This window comes from Bidens hawaiensis, unplaced genomic scaffold (assembly GCF_021521415.1).
Source record: "Bidens hawaiensis isolate Kalapana, Puna unplaced genomic scaffold, B.hawaiensis_p1.1 tig00010563_1, whole genome shotgun sequence".
Classification (NCBI taxonomy): Eukaryota; Viridiplantae; Streptophyta; class Magnoliopsida; order Asterales; family Asteraceae; genus Bidens; species Bidens hawaiensis.
The window spans coordinates 391,798-413,451 of NW_027491806.1; the positions used below are offsets into that span (position 1 = coordinate 391,798).

The window sequence follows — 21,654 nt, forward strand, 5'->3', positions numbered from 1 at the left end:
GCATATAAAAAGGATCTCTCTAAGCTTAAGTCTAAATTCAGTGTAAAGTGTTGTCACCACCTAGATGCCAAGCAGGAAATTGTTGAATTAACTGCTAAACTGGAAGCCTCCAAATTGGAAATTTTGAACTTAAATGCTAAATTTGAAAGAGCTGAACTTGATTTTAAAAAGTTCGAGGGTTCCAGTAAGGTATTTAATTCAATGATTGACAATCAATTATGGTGGAAGGAGAAGGAAGGTGAGGGATTAGGATACAGCAAGGTACCTCCACCTTACAATGACAACTATGTTCAACTTCCTGTCACCAAAGAACAGGAAGAAAAGGTACAGGACATGAAGTACGGTAAACATGATAAGAATGACATATCTGATCATGTGAGTGCATCCACCTCAGGAGTGAACGATACTAACGTGTTTACTTCATGTGCAGAGAAAGTAATTGTTGAGGATTGGAATGATGAGGATGATGAAGCTTGTGTTTCGTTTAATAAAGACTTTAATTCTGATGTTACTTTGAAACTACCTGCTTTGAATTCTGTTATTCCGACTGTTTGTGTGGGCTCTGTTTTAAAGAGCAACGATTCTTGTGTGGTTGATTCAGTTGAAACTTTAAATTCTGAAAATGTGGTTTCAAATAAAATTGAAAAATCAAAAAAATTCAACAAGTATCTACCACCTAAATTTGTTAAAGAGGGATGCTCTAATGACAAATAAGGTGATAAGTTTGACAATGTGAAACATGGTTCTCGCAAGTTTAAACAAACTGGTCCACACAACCAGTCCAGACAAGGATTTGCCCAAAATGATTTTTACATAAAGCGACAAACGTGTTTTAACTGTGGCACTCCCGGTCATATTGCCAAAAATTGTCCACATTGTCCATATGTTCCACATTATGGATTTATTAGAGGAATATGCCCTATATGCCTTACAATTCATACAGTCAAAGATTTAGGCATCATACGGCTAATCCCTCTGCCGGTGATTGAAACCGAAACAAATCTAGAAGGTCTAGTCCTCATCAGACCAAGCCTAACATGTCTCGGAAAAGGGGTGGAAACCATGTTCCTACTTCAAAAATTAACTCGATTTCTAAACTTCGGCATGTTGGGAGAACAAATTCGTTTGTTCCCTCTACACGGAAGCCAGAGACTAAACCATCCATTCGTACAAACAACAGTAAATCTTACAATGGTAAATATAAATGGATGCCTAAGTCTCCGGTAAAGAAGGTTTCTTCTTCCATGTTAGATAATCGAGAAGATATGTCATGGCAGCCCGTAACTAGTATAGATGAGTCAGGTGTACCCAGTGTCACTATGGACTGGGTGCCAAAATCTAACTAATCCCGCACTTTGTGCAGGAGCAGCTATGGAGGAATATCATCAGACCGTGGTATGTTGATAGTGGCTGTTCCAGGCACATGATAGGAGACATTTCCCAGCTACACGACATTCAAACTTTTAACGGCGGGTATGTGTCCTTTGCGGGTGGAGAAAAGGGAAAGATCACACAGAAGGGTACTGTAAGTAACGGTGTTCTAAAATTTGAAAACGTAAATTTTGTTCCAGAACTAAAGCACAGTTTGCTGAGCGTGTCACAAATCTGTGACAAAGGGTTTTCAACTCATTTTACTAAAAAGGAGTGTTTGATTTTGAAACCGGTATCATTATACCAGAAGACTGGATTCTTGTTCGATCACAACGAAAAGATAATGCTTACGTGATCGACATGAACAAAAATGTTCCTGATAAAATAACATGCTTGTTTTCAAAATTGTCAGAACACAATGCAATGCTTTGGCATCGTCGTCTTAATCATGCAAATGTGAAAAATCTAAACCAACTTACTAAAAATGATTTGGTACGTGGATTACCCGTTAAGGATTTTGTTATCATTGAAAAGTGTGTGGCTTGTGCTCTGGGCAAGCATCATCGTAAATCTCATAAGCCAAAACTGATCAACACCATCTCCTCAGTTCTTCAGCTATTGCATATGGTTCTTTTTGGTCCAGTTCACGTTTTAAGTCTTTCTCGCAGTTCTTATTGTTTAGTTATCACTGATGATTACTCACGTTTTACTTGGGTGTTTTTCTTGTCCAATAAGAGTGAAACTGCAGAGCTGATCAAAAGATTCATGGTGCTTATGGAAAATCAGTTGGATTTGAAGCTGAAAGGAATTCGTTGTGACAATGGTATGGAATTCAAGAATGCATCCTTAAATCATTTTTGTTCTGAGAGGGGAGTGCTTCGTCAGTACAGTTCAGCTCGGACTCCTCAACAGAATGGTGTGGCTGAAAGGAGAAACATGACTCTTATCGAGGCGGCAAGGACCATGCTATGCGATTCTAAGCTGCCATTATTTTTCTGGGCAGAAGCTATTAATACGGCCTGTTATGTTCAGAATCAGGTGATAATCAACAAATCACAAATGAAGACTCCTTATGAGATTGTCTATGGACATAAGCCTACTGTCGCGCACTTCATGGCTTTTGGTTGCCCATGCACTCTACTGAACCTAGAGTATACTCTGAAATTTGGGGCCAAAGCTGATGATTGCTACTTTGTTGGTTATGCGGGCCATACTGCTTACAGGGTCTACAACAAGTCTACCAAACAGATTCTAGAATCTTATGATGTTCGTTGGTTGGAAGAAAACGAGACTGATGCTCGTGTTGGTTCGGACTGGTTATTCGATTATAATGAACTCTTCAAACCGTTCAATGTGTTTCCGGTCATCAACACAGAACCTTCAGGCAGCACTATAGTGGATGCTCAGAAAGATGACTCACATGCAATATCCCACATCTCTCCACTTCTGGATGACGACATCCCAGAACCAGTTAGTGACGACAAACCCGCATCCGTCTCTCAGCCGATAGCAGTTCCGGAAAATGAATGTTCGCCAAGTTCGCCTAAAGATACCGCGACAGTTGAGGGGGAGAGTCCTACTGGTCAGATTTTTGGGAGCACACTATTTCCCGATGTCATTCCAAATGAATATGTCGCCAGCACTTCGTACTCACATAGTACAGTGACCTCCGGATGGAAGAACCCCCTTGCTGACATTGACGTGACCTTGTCAAACTTGAATTCTACCAGTGATGTTTCCGATCAATTACTTCCTTCAAGAATTTAGAAAGATCATCCAATTGAGAACCTCATAGGACCTCTTGAAATGGGCGTGTCCACCAGAAGTCAGACTGGAAATATAAACAGTTGTTTGTTTTCCTGTTTCATATCTCAGATAGAGCCAAGTCTTTTCGCATTAGCTGGGTCGGCGTCGTCATAATGAGGATTAATAAAAAATATTACCATTGTAAAAACGTTTACAGCTAGCATATTTTTGGGGGACAATTGTTGTGGTTCGATTTCTCTACTAAGATCCTAACTAGTATCTTGAATGAGATCCTGACATCCGGGATCCTTAACAAGTTTCCGAATCCTAAACCAGTTTGATTTAAACTAACTAAAATGCTTGCAGGTTACTCTTTGGCTAACAACTTAAAACATGACTCAGTCTTGCTGGTAATTCGGAAGCTCAGTTGAACTAAACACGGGGTTGAAGAATAAGTCATACAACGGTCACATAGTTAGGGTTTTTCGGATTTGTAGCTTAGTTTGTTATTACATTTTTCTATAAAAGGAGGCCGATAAGAACACTTAGACACGATCTCTGCACTCACTGCTTACACCTCTGTACTTAGTGATCGTTCTCATTCAGTTCTCGTGTTGTACTTCAAATTTTACTTATTAATAAATTAAGGCAGGAGATAATTTTTCCCTCCCGAGGTTTTTTTCTAAAGATCCTCACCTGGATCCTAGGTTTTTCCTCGCTACATCGTTGTGTCCACTTTACTTTTATCGCATTTACTTACCTGATTATTGAAAAGCACACTACCTCACTTAACGGCTTTGTTCAATTATTGCTTTGGTAATTTTTTACCAAAACAATATATATATATATATATATATATATATATATATATATATATTTGTCTCAATAAAGGGTTGCTCACCAACTATTCTTATAGTTGGCCGTCTTATTTTATACATGATGCAGGTTCACAAGTTTAATGTTTGCTTTGAAGTTCAAAACGTAGTACCACTATAGGCCTAGGCTAATAAAATAATAAACGGTGTTATCTTTATGCTATGTTATTACCTTGAACACTACTTGTAATGTGTGACATGTTTTAATGTGATGAATAAATATTATAACTTTAATTTGTGTCATGTGCTATGAACCATCACCGTTCACGCTCCGGCGTATAATCCGCTGTCGGTTGGGGTGTGACGGTTATGCTTGCTATTGTTGGTGAGGAACATGTTGAGCCTGCTCATTAAGAACCTGTTCCTACATTTGAGGTTCTTTCTGACGATGAGGCAAAGCTTCCTCCACCAACACCACATGTGGAGGAACAACACCATATAGAGCTGCAGCGTCCTGTACCTACCCCTGAACATATGACCGATGTTAAAGAAATGTTGCAGTGAGCAGCTTTGAAGCCTCCTCAAGCAGTTCCTATTGTTCAGGAGCAACCACCTGAGAGTGATCTAAAAGATAACACTGGTCTGATTCTAAGAAAGAGAAAAAGGAGAGATCCAAGACCAGGTTTTGGTTAGAGGGTCGAGTGTTGTACAAGCCACATATAAGTCGATTATTGCGACTCAGCCTATTGAAAGCCTAGAAATTGAGATGAAAATACCTCAAATGTTGAGCCCTCATGTTCATATGCTCAACATGTTGCTGGAAGTTCAAGTGCATCTAAGAAGTTAACCCATATTCTGTCATTGCAAGATCAGTTACTTTAAGACAAAGGTAAAGGAGTTGATATTGGTTCTACCGCTGTTGATGTTCAAGCTTTACAACGAAGAATGTTTGAGTTGGAATAGATTCAGTTTTTATTTGTGTGAGAATTAATCAGCTGGAAGAAGGGAATGCGGAAAAGGATACCAAGATCATGGAATTGCAAGCAAATCTGGGTGGTTTAACAGCTCTTTATTATGATATGAATCAGAAGCTGGTTAAACGATTTGGTGATTATTTCAAGAACGTTAATGTTCTAGAAGATCAAGAATCTGATGCTATACAAACAGAGGCTACAGATGATGTTCTTGACACTTCTAGTTTTAAAGAATATCTAGCTAGGGAACAAAAGTCTACAGAGCAACGGGTTGAACTGCAAAATAAATTGTTGATCATGAAGAACTCAAATCAGAATGTTACATCTTCCGATAATCCAAAACATTTTGTGTTTGAGATTGGAGAGAACTATTATGATAAATATGGTGATAGATCAGGGATTGTATCCTGGGGATATGATGGTGAGAAGGAGATGTGGTTGATTAAAGGAAAAAGTGGAAACATGGAATATTACAAGAAGGAAGAGGACTTTAGGTCGTGGACCAAAGTTGATTTAACTAAACTATCTAAATCTCCTTTTCATAATTCATGTGGTGAACCTAAGGCCCGAAAATTCTTTAATTTCTTGGATCTACAAGCTTCAAAGGGCTTTCCCGACATGCCTACTGCAGAGTCCTATGTTAAGAAAGCTAAAGGAGTCATTGATCCACATACTAACAAGACAATGAGGACAGTGATGTGGCCACTTACCGATAAAGTGAAATCGATTCCCATCACCAAAAGATTCCCTGAAGGGGCGCTAGATAATATGCAGTTTTAGGCTTAAGATGGAGAAACCACTTCTGTTGTGATTAGATTCAATAAAGGACAAATCGTGGATCCTAAAGATTTACTAAAGTTTGGTGAGATGGATATCAAGAAACTTGCTACCTTTCAGATACAGGCTGATCCGTTGTACGAGCCTGCTGCCAAAGAATTCACGGGAATGACTACCTCAATTATTCGTACTAAACTGTGGGTTGGAGCATTAAGAGAAGCTCATGCGCATCTTATAAATAAACCGTAATAGAAGAAAACAATAAACCAAGGGGGAGATTGTTAGGGCATATTTTGTGGTTTATGCTTATATATGTATATATACATGTTGATGTAAGATAACTGAAGGTGGGCTTTTGGCTATTGGGCTTGATGTGGGCTTGGGTGGTTGTGGTTTGTAAACACCCTATATAGTCTTGTCTATTATTATTTAGGGTTACACGTCTAAAGGAATATCATTGTAATCGGTTCTCCAAGAAAACTTCTGTACCCGAAGTTTTGATTATAATAAATGTGTGCATTGAAGTTTATCTTGTTCTTTATTTATATTGCTCTTGAATCACCACGGTGTTTGGATTCTACGCATACATCGTGTTTACTTGATATCATATTGTATAGATCGGGATTTGGGACTTACAATATAGAGAAGCCATTGAGAATGCTCTTAGAAAATGTATGGAATCTTTGATTTGCTTTTACTTTGAAATGAATTGAAGTAAACAAACAATGGGCGACAGAGAAGAATGGGTTGTAATTAAAAATAACATAATTAAAACTAATATATAATAATTAAAATATATATATTTCGAATATTAAATATTAGAAGTTTTCATAAGAATAAAGTGCTAAAATCGTCTCTGAGGTTTGATCAATAATGCGATTTTGGTCCAAAATTCAGATACGGATATCCGAATATTTTATGGTTATTTTTGTTTTGTTAATTAAATGAAAAAAAAAATGAATGGTTCCTTTGGTATTATATAGTGCGTCCGTTGGGTGTGGACAAGAAAGAAGGAAGCAAAGAGATCTCCGGAAGCATGTCGTCTGATCCCAGGCAGCCGTCATCGGCGAAGCCTTACAAGCCTCAGCCGGTTCACCCAGACAATCTCCCCATCGATTACTCTGGTTTCATCGCCATCATCTTCGGCGTCGCCGGCGTTATGTTCCGTGTAACTAACTAACTTATTATTATTATTATTATTATTGTTGTTGTTATTATTATTATTATTAGATTAGATTAGATTAGATTAGATTAGATCAGATCTGATCTGGAGGACAAACGCCTTGCCTTTGCCTTGATGTTATTTTCTTTAATTCTTTTTCTCATCCTTTTTTTTCTTGAATAAATGTTTCGCTTATGCTTGTAAATGTAACACGAAAGCGTGTTCCTTTGTTTAATGACAAACAGGGTTTTCTTGTTGGTGTCTGTTCGTTTCGAAAGGTACAATTTACAACAATGTGTTTTTGGTCTAAAAAGAATATTAATACTAGAGTAATTTGTAACGGGCCTAAAAAGTCTGATGAATATATTAATGAACGTAAACAAACGAATTTTAATAAATGTAAACTAACCAACATATATGAAGGTCGACGAATTTAAATGAGTGATGAACAAACTAAAAAATAGACGCGTGTTCATCTTCGTTTGTTTATTAAGTAAACGAACTTCCCGCTGAACGGTTCACTGAACGTTTGGTTGGTTTGCTAATTTTCATAGCATGATGGATATTTTTTGTGCAGTACAAGCTTGGTTCATGGCTTGCTCTCATATTCTGTGCTCAATCACTTGCTAATATGAAGAATATAGAGACGGATTTAAAGCAGATCTCTACAGGATTTATGTAAGTTTATTATTATTATTATTATTATTATTATTATTATTATTATTAATGTTAATTATCAATCTGTTTCTTTTTTTAGCTAAATATGATATTTGACTCGACATATTGGAGATAAAATATAACCTAATGAAATGGATCGATACAGGTTTGCTATTATGGGAATGGTGACAAATTATTTGAGCCCGACTCGGGGAGTGAAGACTTGAAGTTTCGACTAGGTTTGTATCTAGTCGTTGGAGATTTTATTCGTTTGTAATCGTTTAGTTTCTATGTTGTGACTTGTGACTTTTGGTGGTATTAAGAAGCTGAAACTTGATATGCTTTGAACACTTTGAATAAATGGTTATTTGATAGCTCTGAGTACCTTGTCATGCAGACAGCAAATGAAAATAGGTACTTGACTATGAGCCCCTCCATTGATTTCATTACGTTCATTTATAATTTGTTAAATCATATTTCTGTGCTCTTCAAATTCTGAAGTATGCTCTTCATGATTACTATGACAACGCGTTTTCCCCATTGATACTTTCCTAGCGAAACCTTACCAATAGCTAGCTATTTGTGGAATTTAGTAGACATGATTGTTATTTGTTATCAGAAGGTTGTGTTCAAACCTCCACCAATGCAAGTTTACGTATATAACATATGATTATCCTTCACCCTTTTTTGGCTTTGGGTTTTTTTGGATGAGATCATTCAGAGACAATTTACATTTTTAATCTGCACCTTTCGTCTTTAATCACTGATTGCCTTACATTAATTACACAAAACATCTTTTATGCTTAGGGCTTGCCTTTTTTTGTTAGATTTGCATCTTTATGAGAATAGAACTCCGTGAAGACGTAGGATAGAACTCGATTAGTTATTTAGTTTACTTGTTATTCATTTACATTTTAAGCAAATCAATTAGTTTATATCTGTTTTCAGTTGATGACAAACTGATAGCGGTCAACTTTATTTATTAATTAATTTTATAGATTTTGTCCCACGTGGTTTAGCTTCTATAACCCATTCAGCCAAAAGTAAAATTTTTGAACGAAGGAACCCATGACATGTAATTTTGTTAGGCGTTTTGGCCCATAAGCCGGCGTCCCCCTCACCTGAGGGGCAAAATTGTCTTTTCTGCCAAAGAAAAATATAACTTGGTAACTAAAAAAATGAAACAAAAAAACATCTTTAATCTTCACAACACATGTTAACATGATAAAAGGAAAGCATCTGAAAATAGGGCTGTAAACGAACTAAACAAACACGAACAAGCCTTGCTCATGTTCGTTTGTTAAGAAAATAATGTATTCACGAACGGTTCATGAAAACTTACCGAACGAGATTTTTTGATCGTGTTCGTTCATTAAGGAAATTAATATGTTCACGAACACAAACAAAATCGGCCGAGCCTAGAGATTGAGACCGATGTATTCATCAATGTGAATAATGGAAACCTGTAAACGAATCGAATGAACATGAACAAGGGCATGTTCGTGTTCATTCATTTAACTTTAAAAGAACACGGACACTTAATCGAACAAATATTTATGTTCATGTTCGTTTATTTAAAAATGGACATTTGTGTTCGTTTGTTTAAAATCTAAACAAACATAACTAAACAAAGACAAGCGAACATATATGAACAAATGTAAATGAACTTAAAGGAACACAAATTAACAAATATAAACCTTTAAACAGATGACCTATCCAGATAATTTTTAAATATTTTCTATTAATACATAAACGAACATTCATGAACATAAATGAATGAACGAAATATGTGTTCATGTTCGTTCGTTTAATTAAACGAACACAAATTTTTTGTTCTTTTTCGTTCGTTTATTAAATAAACGAGCTTCCCGCCGAACGGTTCACAAGTAGTTCACTAAACGTTCGGTTCATTTATTTGAAAATATTTGAGAGCTTTCGGTGTGTAGTATAAGATGTTTATATTGTGTATCATTTGCCTTCCTTTCAAAAGCAACTGGTTATCAACCCGAAATCAATGGTTACCAAATACAAAGCGGTAAACCACCATACAAACGACAAATCGAAAGAAACTTTCATTTATAAAGATCAAAAACTTATTTTTAATTAGACAGAAAGATGTATATAATGTACTATTCCATGCATAGCAAACCAAACCAGCTTGCTTCATAAATGACCAATAAAAAAGGAGAAAATGTTGCCACATTACTTTACCTATGCACTCATCACATAACTTCATGATATTCCTCCTTATGGCTCAATAACAAGTAGAGGCTGCAAACAAAAAAACACGCAGAACAAAAGAAATTATTCATTGTTTTAATCTTAAATTATTTTGAAGTGAAAGAAAATGATAGATATGCAATGTTACTTTGTTTATCCTGAAATTAATACATATATATGAACAAATTTCGTTTATGTATATAACGTACACATAACCTATGCATGTACATAGGTATATACATACAGTTACAAGTTTAACACACACAAAGAAACAAGTTTGATGATTTTTTTACGCACATAAGCATACACATTTGTATTTTAAGTATAAAATTTTAAATAAAAGGAGAGAAATACCGTATCCAAGCTCACGGGTTTCCCGTCCTCAGCAATAATATCAACTATCGTTCCTGATTGATCAGCCTAACAAAATAACAAAGGAATATCAATAGCGATAAATCTTTCAAGAGAATTTCAAGCTAAAATTAACAATCTGCCACAGTAGATATCATGACAATTTGGATTATATTCCACAAGTTGTGTAAGAAAGTGAGTTACCTCAATTTCATTCATCAACTTCATTGCCTCAATAATGCATATTACTTGACCTTTTTGAACTTTGTCTCCAACCTTGTAAAACACACATTAAATATATTTCATAAGAACTCAAATTTATATCACTTTTAAATTAAGAAACAAATAACCAACAAGATTATTAGCATAGCTTTAATTATTTACAAGGATAAAAGTGTAAAAAAAAAAAAAGGAATTGGGCTGACTCGTACTGAAACTGACCCATTTCAGCATAAACCCATTTTTTGACCCGTACAAAACTGACCCATTTAGGTATGTTCTTTTTCAGGTTCAAAACTGAACAGGGGATGCATAAAGTCATGAAGGCAGGCCAGAAACAGAAGGTAGATATACAAGGGGAAAACATAGCTCAGAAGCAGAATTTTAAAGTTTCATAAGGAGTTAATAATATCAGGTTGATTTATGTAAAGATGGCAAATTGTATTTATACTAGACAAGGCCACAAGGGCATGTTGGACCGGTAAATAAAGGGAAACCAGTTGAGCAAAAGAAACAAGACAATGGTATTGGGAAAAAAAATCAGTGTCAGAAGGTTTTCATCAGCATTGACATTTCTTGGTCAACTTTGTACAGAAAGTCAAAAGACATATCCCGGTTTTGTTCCTGTATGCGAGCAGAAGTGAGTGGGCTGAACCATATCTCTAGTATACACTTCGGGCTGGGAATTTGATGGGTGTGTTGGGCTGATAAGTTTGGGCCAGGTGATTTTAGATTGGAACCGACACTAAGAAGGAATTCGAGCTTTATTCTTGTAGGCTGTCCTTTGTCTTTGAAAATGTCATTAGATTTGCTTAATTGATGTTGTATAAGGGCCGAGTTTTAATTTTGTATGTTTCATGTTTGGATTGGGCTTAATTAGGTAGGCATGTTTAGAACCCTGTGATTGTTTTGTTGATAAAGTCATAAAGATGTGATTTCTTTTCTACTCGGGGACATGTCGCAAGAGAACAACTACTATCTCCGCCTTTTGTAAATCCTTTTTTGTTATATTTATATAACTACACCAGGGTACCATTCCGCTTTGCCCAATAAAACTGCATGTTGACTTCACCCAACCCCATTTCGAGCCGTACTAACACTGGCCCGTTTCAGCCCAGTCCCGTTTTGACCCATACTAAAGCCAACCAGTTCCAGCCCAATCCAGTTTTGATCCGTACTAAAACTGACCAGTTTCAGCCCAGTCCCAGTTTGGCCCAAACTAAACTGGCACGTTTCAGCCTAATCCAATTTTGACCCATACTAAAACTGACCCGTTTTAGCCCAGTCCCACTTTGAAGTTTGACCTGAACTACAACTGGCACGTTTCAGCCCAATTCAATTTTGACCTGTACTAAAACTGACCCGTTTCAGCCCAGTCCCACTTTGAAGTTTGACCCGAACTAAAACTGGCACATTTCAGCCCAATCCAATTTTAAGCCGTACTAAAACTGACCCATTTCAGCCCAATTTCAATTAGACCCGCTTCAACCCAATCAAATTTTAGCCCATACTAAAACTGGCCCGTTTCAGCTCAATCTCATTTTGGCCCACAATAAAACTGATCTGTCTCAGCCCAATCCCATTTTGACCCATAATAAACCTGATCCGGTTAGCCCCATCCCATTTTGACCCATTACCCAACCTTTCAGTTGCAGTGACAAATATTTACCTTGACAAACGGGGGTGCTCCAGGTGCTGGAGCCCGATAGAAAGTTCCAGCCATTGGGCATTTGAGAGGCGGATGCGAGGACTTTGGCTTTGCAGGGGCTGGTAATGCTGGCGGTGATGCAGAAGCCGCTGGTGCTGAAGTGGTAGGTGCCGCCTGTGGAGGTGGCAGTTGTGAGTGGAACATAGGCTGAGGTTGTGAAGATTGCATCATAACAACAGGTGGTGCGGGAGGAGGCGGTAAAGCTTCTTTCTTTCTTATTATGACTTCACAATCATCTTGTTTTATTTGCAGCTCCATTATATCTCTTGAATCCACAAGCCTGAAAAGATAATAATAATAATAATAACAATAACAATAATAACAAATAATAAAAAAATAACAACAATAGTAATAATAACAAAAATATAATAATAACAATAATAAGAAATCTCTCTTTTATATGAACGGCCAGTTTGTATTTTCCTAAAAATTTTCAAGCCCAAATGTTAAAACTGAAAAACCAAAACCCAACGATATTCAAAAAGTCATACCCAATTCTCGGTTTTGTTTGGTTTTGGTATTTTCGGTTTTCGCATTTTGTTTGGAAAATTTGGTTCAAAAACTAGCCAGACAATTTGGACCCAAAATTTTTGGGCTACACTATATATCAACTTCTTGTAAATTACTCGGTTTTTCAGTTCCAATCAGTTTGGTTCAGTATTTTTGGGGTTTTTTTTTTATAGCAAAACCAACCGAACCACAAAATGAAGTTTTTAAAAACATATAACAGACCTAGGTTCGGTTATTTCAGTTTAGCTAAGTGGGTTATTCTGATTATATTCGGTTATTTCGGTTTCATGCACACCCCTACGAGTTTATACTTTATTAATTTCTTTAAATTACTTAAAATCGGTTTTTGGGTTCCAATCATTCGGTTTAGTTTTTTCAGTTTTGGTTTGACAGCAAAACCGAGCTGACAAATCGACAGTAGGTGATACAAACACCTCACTCACTCACTCTTAACTCCGTTTCTGTGGGACTTGTCTTTATTTAATTCACTCTTTCTTTGTATGAGTTGTTTATAAAAAAACACTTGGGTGATATTCAATTTTTTAGTGGTAGAAATTAGGAACCTTGTAATTCTGTTGTAATAAAAAGAATGATTAAATAATGATAAAGTTTCAACTTTAGTCGCTGCTTCGTTACCAATAGAATTAGAATGCTTAAATGGTAAAAAAAAATGTTAAAATAGACCAAAAGCTCAAACGAATTCGATACGCTTAAAAGCATCTAAATACACCAAAATATCCAACAAACATAAACAAAATACACCAAAAGGCGTTCAAACAGGTCTAATCACCTAGTCTACCATGTCGCAAGCCACAATTCTTGAATCTATCTTTTTGTTTCTACCCTTTGTTCTCACCACCTTTGATTGTGGATATTTTTTCCTCATTCGTGCGAGACCTGATGTTATTTCCGGTTCCTTGGAAATTTTTACAGGTCACTTTTCTTGCAGTTCTAGCCTTTTTGTTCTTGTTTTCTTTCTCTAAAGGGTCTTTTTTTCTTTTACTGTCAGTCTACCGGGCATCCGTCTTTCTTTTGAAGGTATGGGTTTAATATCATTTATTTTAGGCCAACGTTGCCACACCCATGGGGGGTCTGGTCGTTTTATGGGCAAATTGGTACCAAATGTAAACTGTGGAATATTATTGATAAAGATAAGTTACAACATTTGTACAATGTATTTAAAATAAGGTGTAACCACACAATTATCTCTACTCTGGCACTACTGCAATGCCGTGTTAGAATCTACTAATCTTCTTAGAATCTAATCTTCACATTCGCTTGCACCTCTACCCTTAGTCATTTTCATTACAATGCTAGTCCAAATTCCTATCTACATGGTACCTGAATACATACTAAAAAGTTCCAACTAAAAAGTTGGTGAGTTCGTGAGTTTAGCTCACATACACATAACAGAGTTAAGTTATGAAAGCGTAGGAGTTGTGGGTGTGTAAATGAATGAGGTCCATTCGTTAAACTAAGGGCCAGACGCTAAGGTGTTAGCGTATGGAAGCCCATTCGCTAATCTAGGAGCTCATACGCATAGGATTTGGCGTATGAAGGCTCATTCGTTATCTGGAAAGCCCATTCGCTAAGGAGTTTAGCGAATGGGAAGCTATTCGCTATGAGAACACCCCATTCGCTAGAGTGGTTTAGCGAATGAGGCTTGGGCCTATAAATAGGTTGTTCCTGTTCATTTGGGCTTAGAGTTTTGGCCTTATTATTTAAGAAGTAATGTTATGCTGCCAAAATCTCTCTAGAATGATAGGTAGCCTCAAGGTGCACATCGATGCGGATTGAGCTTAACCGTATGTATGTATTGCATTTATGAATCTGTAATCATTCAGTTATTATGAATATACGAACAATCATTCAGCTTGATTATCGTTCTATTTATCGTCTCATTGATCTATCATACGTGTCATGTTATGCGATTGGATCCAACTAGAGGAAATAACGTTTCCTCAATATTGCCTACTAATATCTTCTAAGACCATAACCTCCAGAAATCTTGTTATAACGACTGTCTTTTGAAGAACACAGTTCTCATTTTTAGGCAAACACATGTCTATTATTCAAATATCAGACATCTAGCTAGATTCTGATTTCAACGAATTGGCATTCAAGTCTACTCACCAATTAGCCCGTATAACTATTGTGTACTCCACCATGTCACATGTTTGCAATTCTCCTTATTGCTAGGCATTCCATGTTCAAATGTAAGACACCCTCACATTGAAGTGTTATTGAATGACATCATCCAACTTATTGATGGTATAAAGAATAGCTCTTTCTTTTAATTACTATGGTAAGCTCTTTCTTTTAATTTATCTGACTTACTAATGGGATAAAGAAAAACTTTTCCTTTATACACAGGTTTGAGATATAATCTCAATTAAAGAAAAGCTTTCATCATAGGTTTGAGATATCATTTCAATGGTATCATCTCGATTACCATCCCCGCATTTCTTGTAGTTTGACATAGTTTGTTTAAGTTTACTTATGACCATACATCGGTACTCATGATTTGAAAAATACCACACCATTGTATCAGTGAGTTCACCGATGTTACCAATAAAGCAACGCATGCCTTATCATAAGTTTCAATCACTTTCTAGCGTCTAAGTTAATCCTTATCATATGGCAGTTAACAAGAAATCACAAACTTAGTCACATATAGGAGACCTTGGAAAGTTGAGATCTACTCAAGATTCTCAAGAGTTATATTATTACCTTAGATTAAATGAAATCCCTCTTTAACTTGTCTATACACATATTCATTCTTGTGTATGTTTTGATTGTTCCACGTTAATTAGTCTTCGTCAAGCATCATAACTGACAAGTACTAGTCTAACATGCTTAGACTATAATACTTAGGCCTTTGAACAGAAGATGCATCATTCTGATTCTTCACAACCTTAAGAGATAACACATTATCTCTTCGTAACATTCATTTCTTAGTTTAGACAAGATAATCCGATTTCATTTGCCGTTCCAAAACCTCACTTTTAGAACATCTTTACACCAAGTTAATCTCATTTCCTAAGGTTATAACTCGTTTTCCTTTAACCTACTATTGGGCTATATTTGTGGTTTATGCTTGTAGGTTGGGCTTAGATAGGGTATATTATGTAAGCCGAGATCTTTAGTGGTTCTCGGTGGGCTTTGGGCTTTTGTTGGGCTAGTATACTGGTACCCTATATATATAGATGTCTTTGTATAGGGTTAAGTGGTTCGTTCACGGGTTTTTGGCCGTCTAAGGGTTATCATAGACGAGTATTGTATTAATAGTGCTTAAGCACCCGACGTTAATATTAACATGTGTTTTGAAGCCATTCTTGTGTTCGACGTGGTTGTGTGTTTATTTGTGTTCTTGAATCATCTAGTGTTGGAATTCCGCACCAACACCTAGATTGTTGATATCATAATTGTAGTGATCCAGATTCGGGACTTACAATTGGTATCAGAGCCTTAGACCTATTCAGGCTCGTTATTGTGATATCAAGGATTCAAGATTTTGATCTTTGGTGGTTGTGGTTGATTTTCCGGTGATATTCTCGTCGGAGAAAGAAAAAGTTTTTTTTGGTTGAAGATTGACCTAATCTTGGTTAAAATTCAAATCCCAGAGATTTCGGGATTTAATTTGTCACCAAAATTATCTGGTCAAAGCATCTTTGGGTTTTCTTGGAAGTTCTCGGACAATTTTCATTGTTTTCGGCCATTATTTGGTCGTTCTCTGTGAAGTTTGTTGGTTCTTGGCCGAATCTGTGTTCTCGGCTACAACGAGTTTTCGGCCACAACAGTTCTCGGCTACAACTAGTTTTCGGCCACAATCAGTTCTCGGTCACACTTAGTTCTCGGTCAATCTTTGGTTCTCGGTTAAGTTTTATTTGGACCTGACACTTGGACTAGGACTATAAAGCTTCCTGGACTAAAATTAACATTAAATTAAAATAAAATGGAACAGTTAACCAACAGCAATGCGTCATCAAATGCCATACTTCATCAAGAACTGGATTCCATAATGGGGACAACAACTCGTGTACCTCGTCTATTGTCTCATGAGGGGTTCAGTGAGTGGAAATTTCGATTCGAGAAGTATGTTAAAATGAAAGATGCTAAGATCTGGAGAAGCATTGTTAAAGGACCCCAAATCATCATGTATTAATGTGAGAACTCAACTGAGGTTGTTGTGAAGCCGGTTGCACAGTATGATGATGATGATTTTGCCAAAGTTGAAGAGGATGAAAGGGCCCTATCAACTATAACCATGGCACTTTCACCTGAAATTGCCCTTGGTTTTAGAGAACTTCAATCTGTTAAGGAACTATGGGAGACATTAATCGAGGTGTATGAGGGAAACGAAGATATGAAAAGGAGTCGCCAAGACTTGCTGCGACAAAAGTTCAACATGTTTAACCATGTTCTGGGGGAGTCGTTGGAAACTCAACTCCAAAGGTTCATATCTCTAGTGACTGAAATGAGATCTGCTAGTATTTATCTAGCAACTTCAGAGATAAACAACAAACTGGTGAACTCATTGCCAAAGAGTTGGGATATGAATGTTGCTGTTATCAAAAAGACTAAAGATCTCAACAAAATGTCTATCTCTGAGATGATGGCTACTATCAAGGCATGTGATATGGACGACAAGCAACGTGAAATAAACCATGCGAATTCTTACAGTGCAGCTGGTTACAACGTTGCCTCCAACAATGCTCTTATTTCTCAAGATAGTTTCTCTATGCTCAAGGCCACTCAGCAACCTCCAACCCAAGGAAACTTTCAGATGTTTAAGTCCACTCAAGGCCAGTCTTACTCTACTCCGCCTCAGCAAACTTCAGTTTTCTTCACCAAGTCTGCACAACCTTCATCTGCTGGCACTGCTCAAGGTCAGAATTCAAGCCAGTTTCCCTCCATTCCGAAAGAGACTCAGGAGAACATAGCTCTAATGGCAGGATTCATGAACTGCTATAATGCATTTCTAGCTGGAGACTTGGTTCAACCAGTTGTGGCTGCTGAACTCGATCAGATTCACCCTGACGATGTTGAGGAAATGGATATTGCTTGGCAAATCGCCATGGCAGTGTTTCGTGCCAAGAAATTCACTAAGAGGACTGGTATAAACAATTGGAACATGCCTAATATTCAGGAAGTGGGATTTAACAAGAACACTCTGAGATGCTATAACTGTCATGAGCCGGGTCATTTTGCTCGTGAATGCACTAACCCAGCGAAGGAAGGAAACACAGAAAGGGCGTTGGTTCCAGTGGGTAATGCTAGGGGAGATGTTGGTGAGAGTTCGAGAAATGGTGAAAGGGGATTGATTGCTCAACAGTTCTCTTGGGAGGATTAGATGGCTGCTCTCAACATTGGAAGTCAGACCGCAAATTTTGCAAATGTTGAAGACATTGAGGAGGAAAACGCTGCTGAGGAGCAAGTCAAGGAACTTCAATTCGCATTCATGGCGTTCACTTCCTCCAACTCATCTGAGGTAAGCTTTCAACCATTTTCTCTAGATTGTGTTGATAAAATCAACTTATATAAACTTCATAATGACAACTTGATTAGAGACATGGAAAGAGTAAAATCAGAAAACTTTAAACTTAAGAAAAATGAAAAATCCTTCTTAGATAAAATAGAAGCATATAAAAAGGATCTCTCTAAGCTTAAGTCTAAATTCAGTGTAAAGTGTTGTCACCACCTAGATGTCAAGCAGGAAATTGTTGAATTAACTGCTAAACTGGAAGCCTCCAAATTGGAAATTTTGAACTTAAATGCTAAATTTGAAAGAGCTGAACTTGATTTTAAAAAGTTCGAGGGTTCCAGTAAGGTATTTAATTCAATGATTGACAATCAATTATGGTGGAAGGAGAAGGAAGGTGAGGGATTAGGATACAGCAAGGTACCTCCACCTTACAATGACAACTATGTTCAACTTCCTGTCACCAAAGAACAAGAAGAAAAGGTACAGGACATGAAGTACGGTAAACATGATAAGAATGACATATCTGATCATGTGAGTGCATCCACCTCAGGAGTGAACGATACTAACGTGTTTACTTCATGTGCAGAGAAAGTAATTGTTGAGGATTGGACTGATGAGGATGATGAAGCTTGTGTTTCGTTTAATAAAGACTTTAATTCTGATGTTACTTTGAAACTACATGCTTTGAATTCTGTTATTCCGACTGTTTGTGTGGGCTCTGTTTTAAAGAGCAACGATTCTTGTGTGGTTGATTCAGTTGAAACTTTAAATTCTGAAAATGTGGTTTCAAATAAAATTGAAAAATCAAAAAAATTCAACAAGTATCTACCACCTAAATTTGTTAAAGAGGGATGCTCTAATGACAAACAAGGTGATAATTTTGACAATGTGAAACATGGTTCTCGCAAGTTTAAACAAACTGGTCCACACAACCAGTCCAGACAAGGATTTGCCCAAAATGATTTTTACATAAAGCGACAAACGTGTTTTAACTGTGGCACTCCCGGTCATATTGCCAAAAATTGTCCATATGTTCCACATTATGGATTTATTAGAGGAATATGCCCTATATGCCTCACAATTCATACAGGCAAAGATTTAGGCATCATACGGCTAATCCCTCTGCCGGTGATTGAAACCGAAACAAATCTAGAAGGTTTAGTCCTCATCAGACCAAGCCTAACATGTCTCGGAAAAGGGGTGGAAACCATGTTCCTACTTCAAAAATTAACTCGATTTCTAAACTTCGGCATGTTGGGAGAACAAATTCGTTTGTTCCCTCTACACGCAAGCCAGAGACTAAACCATCCATTCGTACAAACAACAGTAAATCTTACAATGGTAAATATAAATGGATGCCTAAGTCTCCGGTAAAGAAGGTTTCTTCTTCCATGTTAGATAATCGAGAAGATATGTCATGGCAGCCCGTAACTAGTATAGATGAGTCAGGTGTACCCAGTGTCACTATGGACTGGGTGCCAAAATCTAACTAATCCCGCACTTTGTGCAGGAGCAGCTATGGAGGAATATCATCAGACCGTGGTATGTTGATAGTGGCTGTTCCAGGCACATGATAGGAGACATTTCCCAGCTACACGACATTCAAACTTTTAACGGTGGGTATGTGTCCTTTGCGGGTGGAGAAAAGGGAAAGATCACACAGAAGGGTACTGTAAGTAACGGTGTTCTAAAATTTGAAAACGTAAATTTTGTTCCAGAACTGAAGCACAGTTTGCTGAGCGTGTCACAAATCTGTGACAAAGGGTTTTCAACTCATTTTACTAAAAAGGAGTGTTTGATTTTGAAACCGGTATCATTATCTCAGAAGACTGGATTCTTGTTCGATCACAACGAAAAGATAATGCTTACGTGATCGACATGAACAAAAATGTTCCTGATAAAATAACATGCTTGTTTTCAAAATTGTCAGAACACAATGCAATTCTTTGGCATCGTCATCTTGTTCATGCAAATGTGAAAAATCTAAACCAACTTACTAAAAATGATTTGGTACGTGGATTACCCGTTAAGGATTTTGTTATCATTAAAAAGTGTGTGGCTTGTGCTCTGGGCAAGCATCATCGTAAATCTCATAAGCCAAAACTGATCAACACCATCTCCTCAGTTCTTCAGCTATTGCATATGGTTCTTTTTGGTCCAGTTCACGTTTTAAGTCTTTCTCGCAGTTCTTATTGTTTAGTTATCACTGATGATTACTCACGTTTTACTTGGGTGTTTTTCTTGTCCAATAAGAGTGAAACTGCAGAGCTGATCAAAAGATTCATGGTGCTTATGGAAAATCAGTTGGATTTGAAGCTGAAAGGAATTCGTTGTGACAATGGTACGGAATTCAAGAATGCATCCTTAAATCATTTTTGTTCTGAGAGGGGAGTGCTTCGTCAGTACAGTTCAGCTCGGACTCCTCAACAGAATGGTGTGGCTGAAAGGAGAAACATGACTCTTATCGAGGCGGCAAGGACCATGCTATGCGATTCTAAGCTGCCATTATTTTTCTAGGCAGAAGCTATTAATACGGCCTGTTATGTTCAGAATCAGGTGATAATCAACAAATCACAAATGAAGACTCATTATGAGATTGTCTATGGACATAAGCCTACTGTCGCGCACTTCATGGCTTTTGGTTGCCCATGCACTCTACTGAACCTAGAGTATACTCCGAAATTTGGGGCCAAAGCTGATGATTGCTACTTTGTTGGTTATGCGGGCCATACTGCTTACAGGGTCTACAACAAGTCTACCAAACAGATTCTAGAATCTTATGATGTTCGTTGGTTGGAAGAAAACGAGACTGATGCTCGTGTTGGTCCGGACTGGTTATTCGATTATAATGAACTCTTCAAACCGTTCAATGTGTTTCCGGTCATCAACACAGAACCTTCAGGCAGCACTATAGTGGATGCTCAGAAAGATGACTCACATGCAATATCCCACATCTCTCCACTTCTGGATGACGACATCCCAGAACCAGTTAGTGACGACAAACCCGCATCCGTCTCTCAGCCGATAATAGTTCCGGAAAATGAATGTTCGCCAAGTTCGCCTAAAGATACCGCGACAGTTGAGGGGGAGAGTCCTACTGGTCAGATTTTTGGGAGCACACTATTTCCCGATGTCATTCCAAAATAATATGTCGCCAGCACTTCGTACTCACATAGTACAGTGACCTCCGGATGGAAGAACCCCCTTGCTGACATTGACTTGACCTTGTCAAACTTGAATTCTACCAGTGATGTTTCCGATCAATTACTTCCTTCAAGAATTTAGAAAGATCATCCAATTGAGAACGTCATAGGTTCTCTTGAAATGGGCGTGTCCACCTAAAGTCAGACTGGAAATATAAACAGTTGTTTGTTTTCCTGTTTCATATCTCAGATAGAGCCAAAGACTGTAGACATGGCCCTCCAGGAACCCAGTTGGGTAGACGCTATGCATGAAGAGTTAAATTAGTTTGATAAGTTGAAAGTTTGGAGATTGGTTGAGTTGCCGGAGGGAAAGAAAGCACTTGATACGAGATGGGTGTTCCAAAACAAGCAAGATGACACGGGGGTTATTGTTCGAAACAAGGCTCGATTGGTAGTTCGTGGGTTTCGTCAAGTTGAAGGGTTGGATTACACTGAGGTTTATGCTCCAGTGGCTAG

The 21,654-nt window shown here is 37.5% G+C and overlaps 2 protein-coding genes across 2 annotated transcripts; one reads left to right on the forward strand and one right to left on the reverse strand.

Moving 5' to 3' along the window:
• The first annotated feature begins 6,711 nt into the window (after window positions 1–6,711).
• LOC143535520 (protein Asterix-like) lies at window positions 6,712–7,871 on the forward strand. The gene is made up of 3 exons (XM_077029746.1): window positions 6,712–6,851; window positions 7,423–7,523; window positions 7,669–7,871. Exons 1-3 carry the CDS (start codon window positions 6,720–6,722, stop codon window positions 7,727–7,729), a joined length of 294 nt encoding a protein of 97 aa, XP_076885861.1. The 5' UTR covers window positions 6,712–6,719; the 3' UTR covers window positions 7,730–7,871.
• A 1,747-nt stretch (window positions 7,872–9,618) lies between these two features.
• LOC143535522 (biotin carboxyl carrier protein of acetyl-CoA carboxylase 1, chloroplastic-like) lies at window positions 9,619–12,279 on the reverse strand. The gene is made up of 4 exons (XM_077029747.1): window positions 11,962–12,279; window positions 10,278–10,349; window positions 10,077–10,142; window positions 9,619–9,773 (listed from the first exon to the last, which is right to left on the reverse strand). Exons 1-4 carry the CDS (start codon window positions 12,256–12,258, stop codon window positions 9,750–9,752), a joined length of 459 nt encoding a protein of 152 aa, XP_076885862.1. The 5' UTR covers window positions 12,259–12,279; the 3' UTR covers window positions 9,619–9,749.
• Window positions 12,280–21,654: the final 9,375 nt, after the last annotated feature.

What these genes read in the sequence shown, in the direction of transcription:
- LOC143535520 (XM_077029746.1), top strand. Translation starts at nt 6,720, where the DNA reads ATGTCGTCTGATCCCAGGCAGCCGTCATCGGCGAAGCCTTACAAGCCT. An exon ending in TCGCCGGCGTTATGTTCCGT is followed by an intron (nt 6,852 to 7,422) that starts GTAACTAACTAA and finishes TTTTTTGTGCAG; the next exon opens with TACAAGCTTGGTTCATGGCT. An exon ending in CAGATCTCTACAGGATTTAT is followed by an intron (nt 7,524 to 7,668) that starts GTAAGTTTATTA and finishes GGATCGATACAG; the next exon opens with GTTTGCTATTATGGGAATGG.
- LOC143535522 (XM_077029747.1), bottom strand. Translation starts at nt 12,258, where the DNA reads ATGGAGCTGCAAATAAAACAAGATGATTGTGAAGTCATAATAAGAAAG. An exon ending in AGTTGATGAATGAAATTGAG is followed by an intron (nt 10,143 to 10,277) that starts GTAACTCACTTT and finishes TTATTTTGTTAG; the next exon opens with GCTGATCAATCAGGAACGAT. An exon ending in AACCCGTGAGCTTGGATACG is followed by an intron (nt 9,774 to 10,076) that starts GTATTTCTCTCC and finishes TTTTGTTTGCAG; the next exon opens with CCTCTACTTGTTATTGAGCC.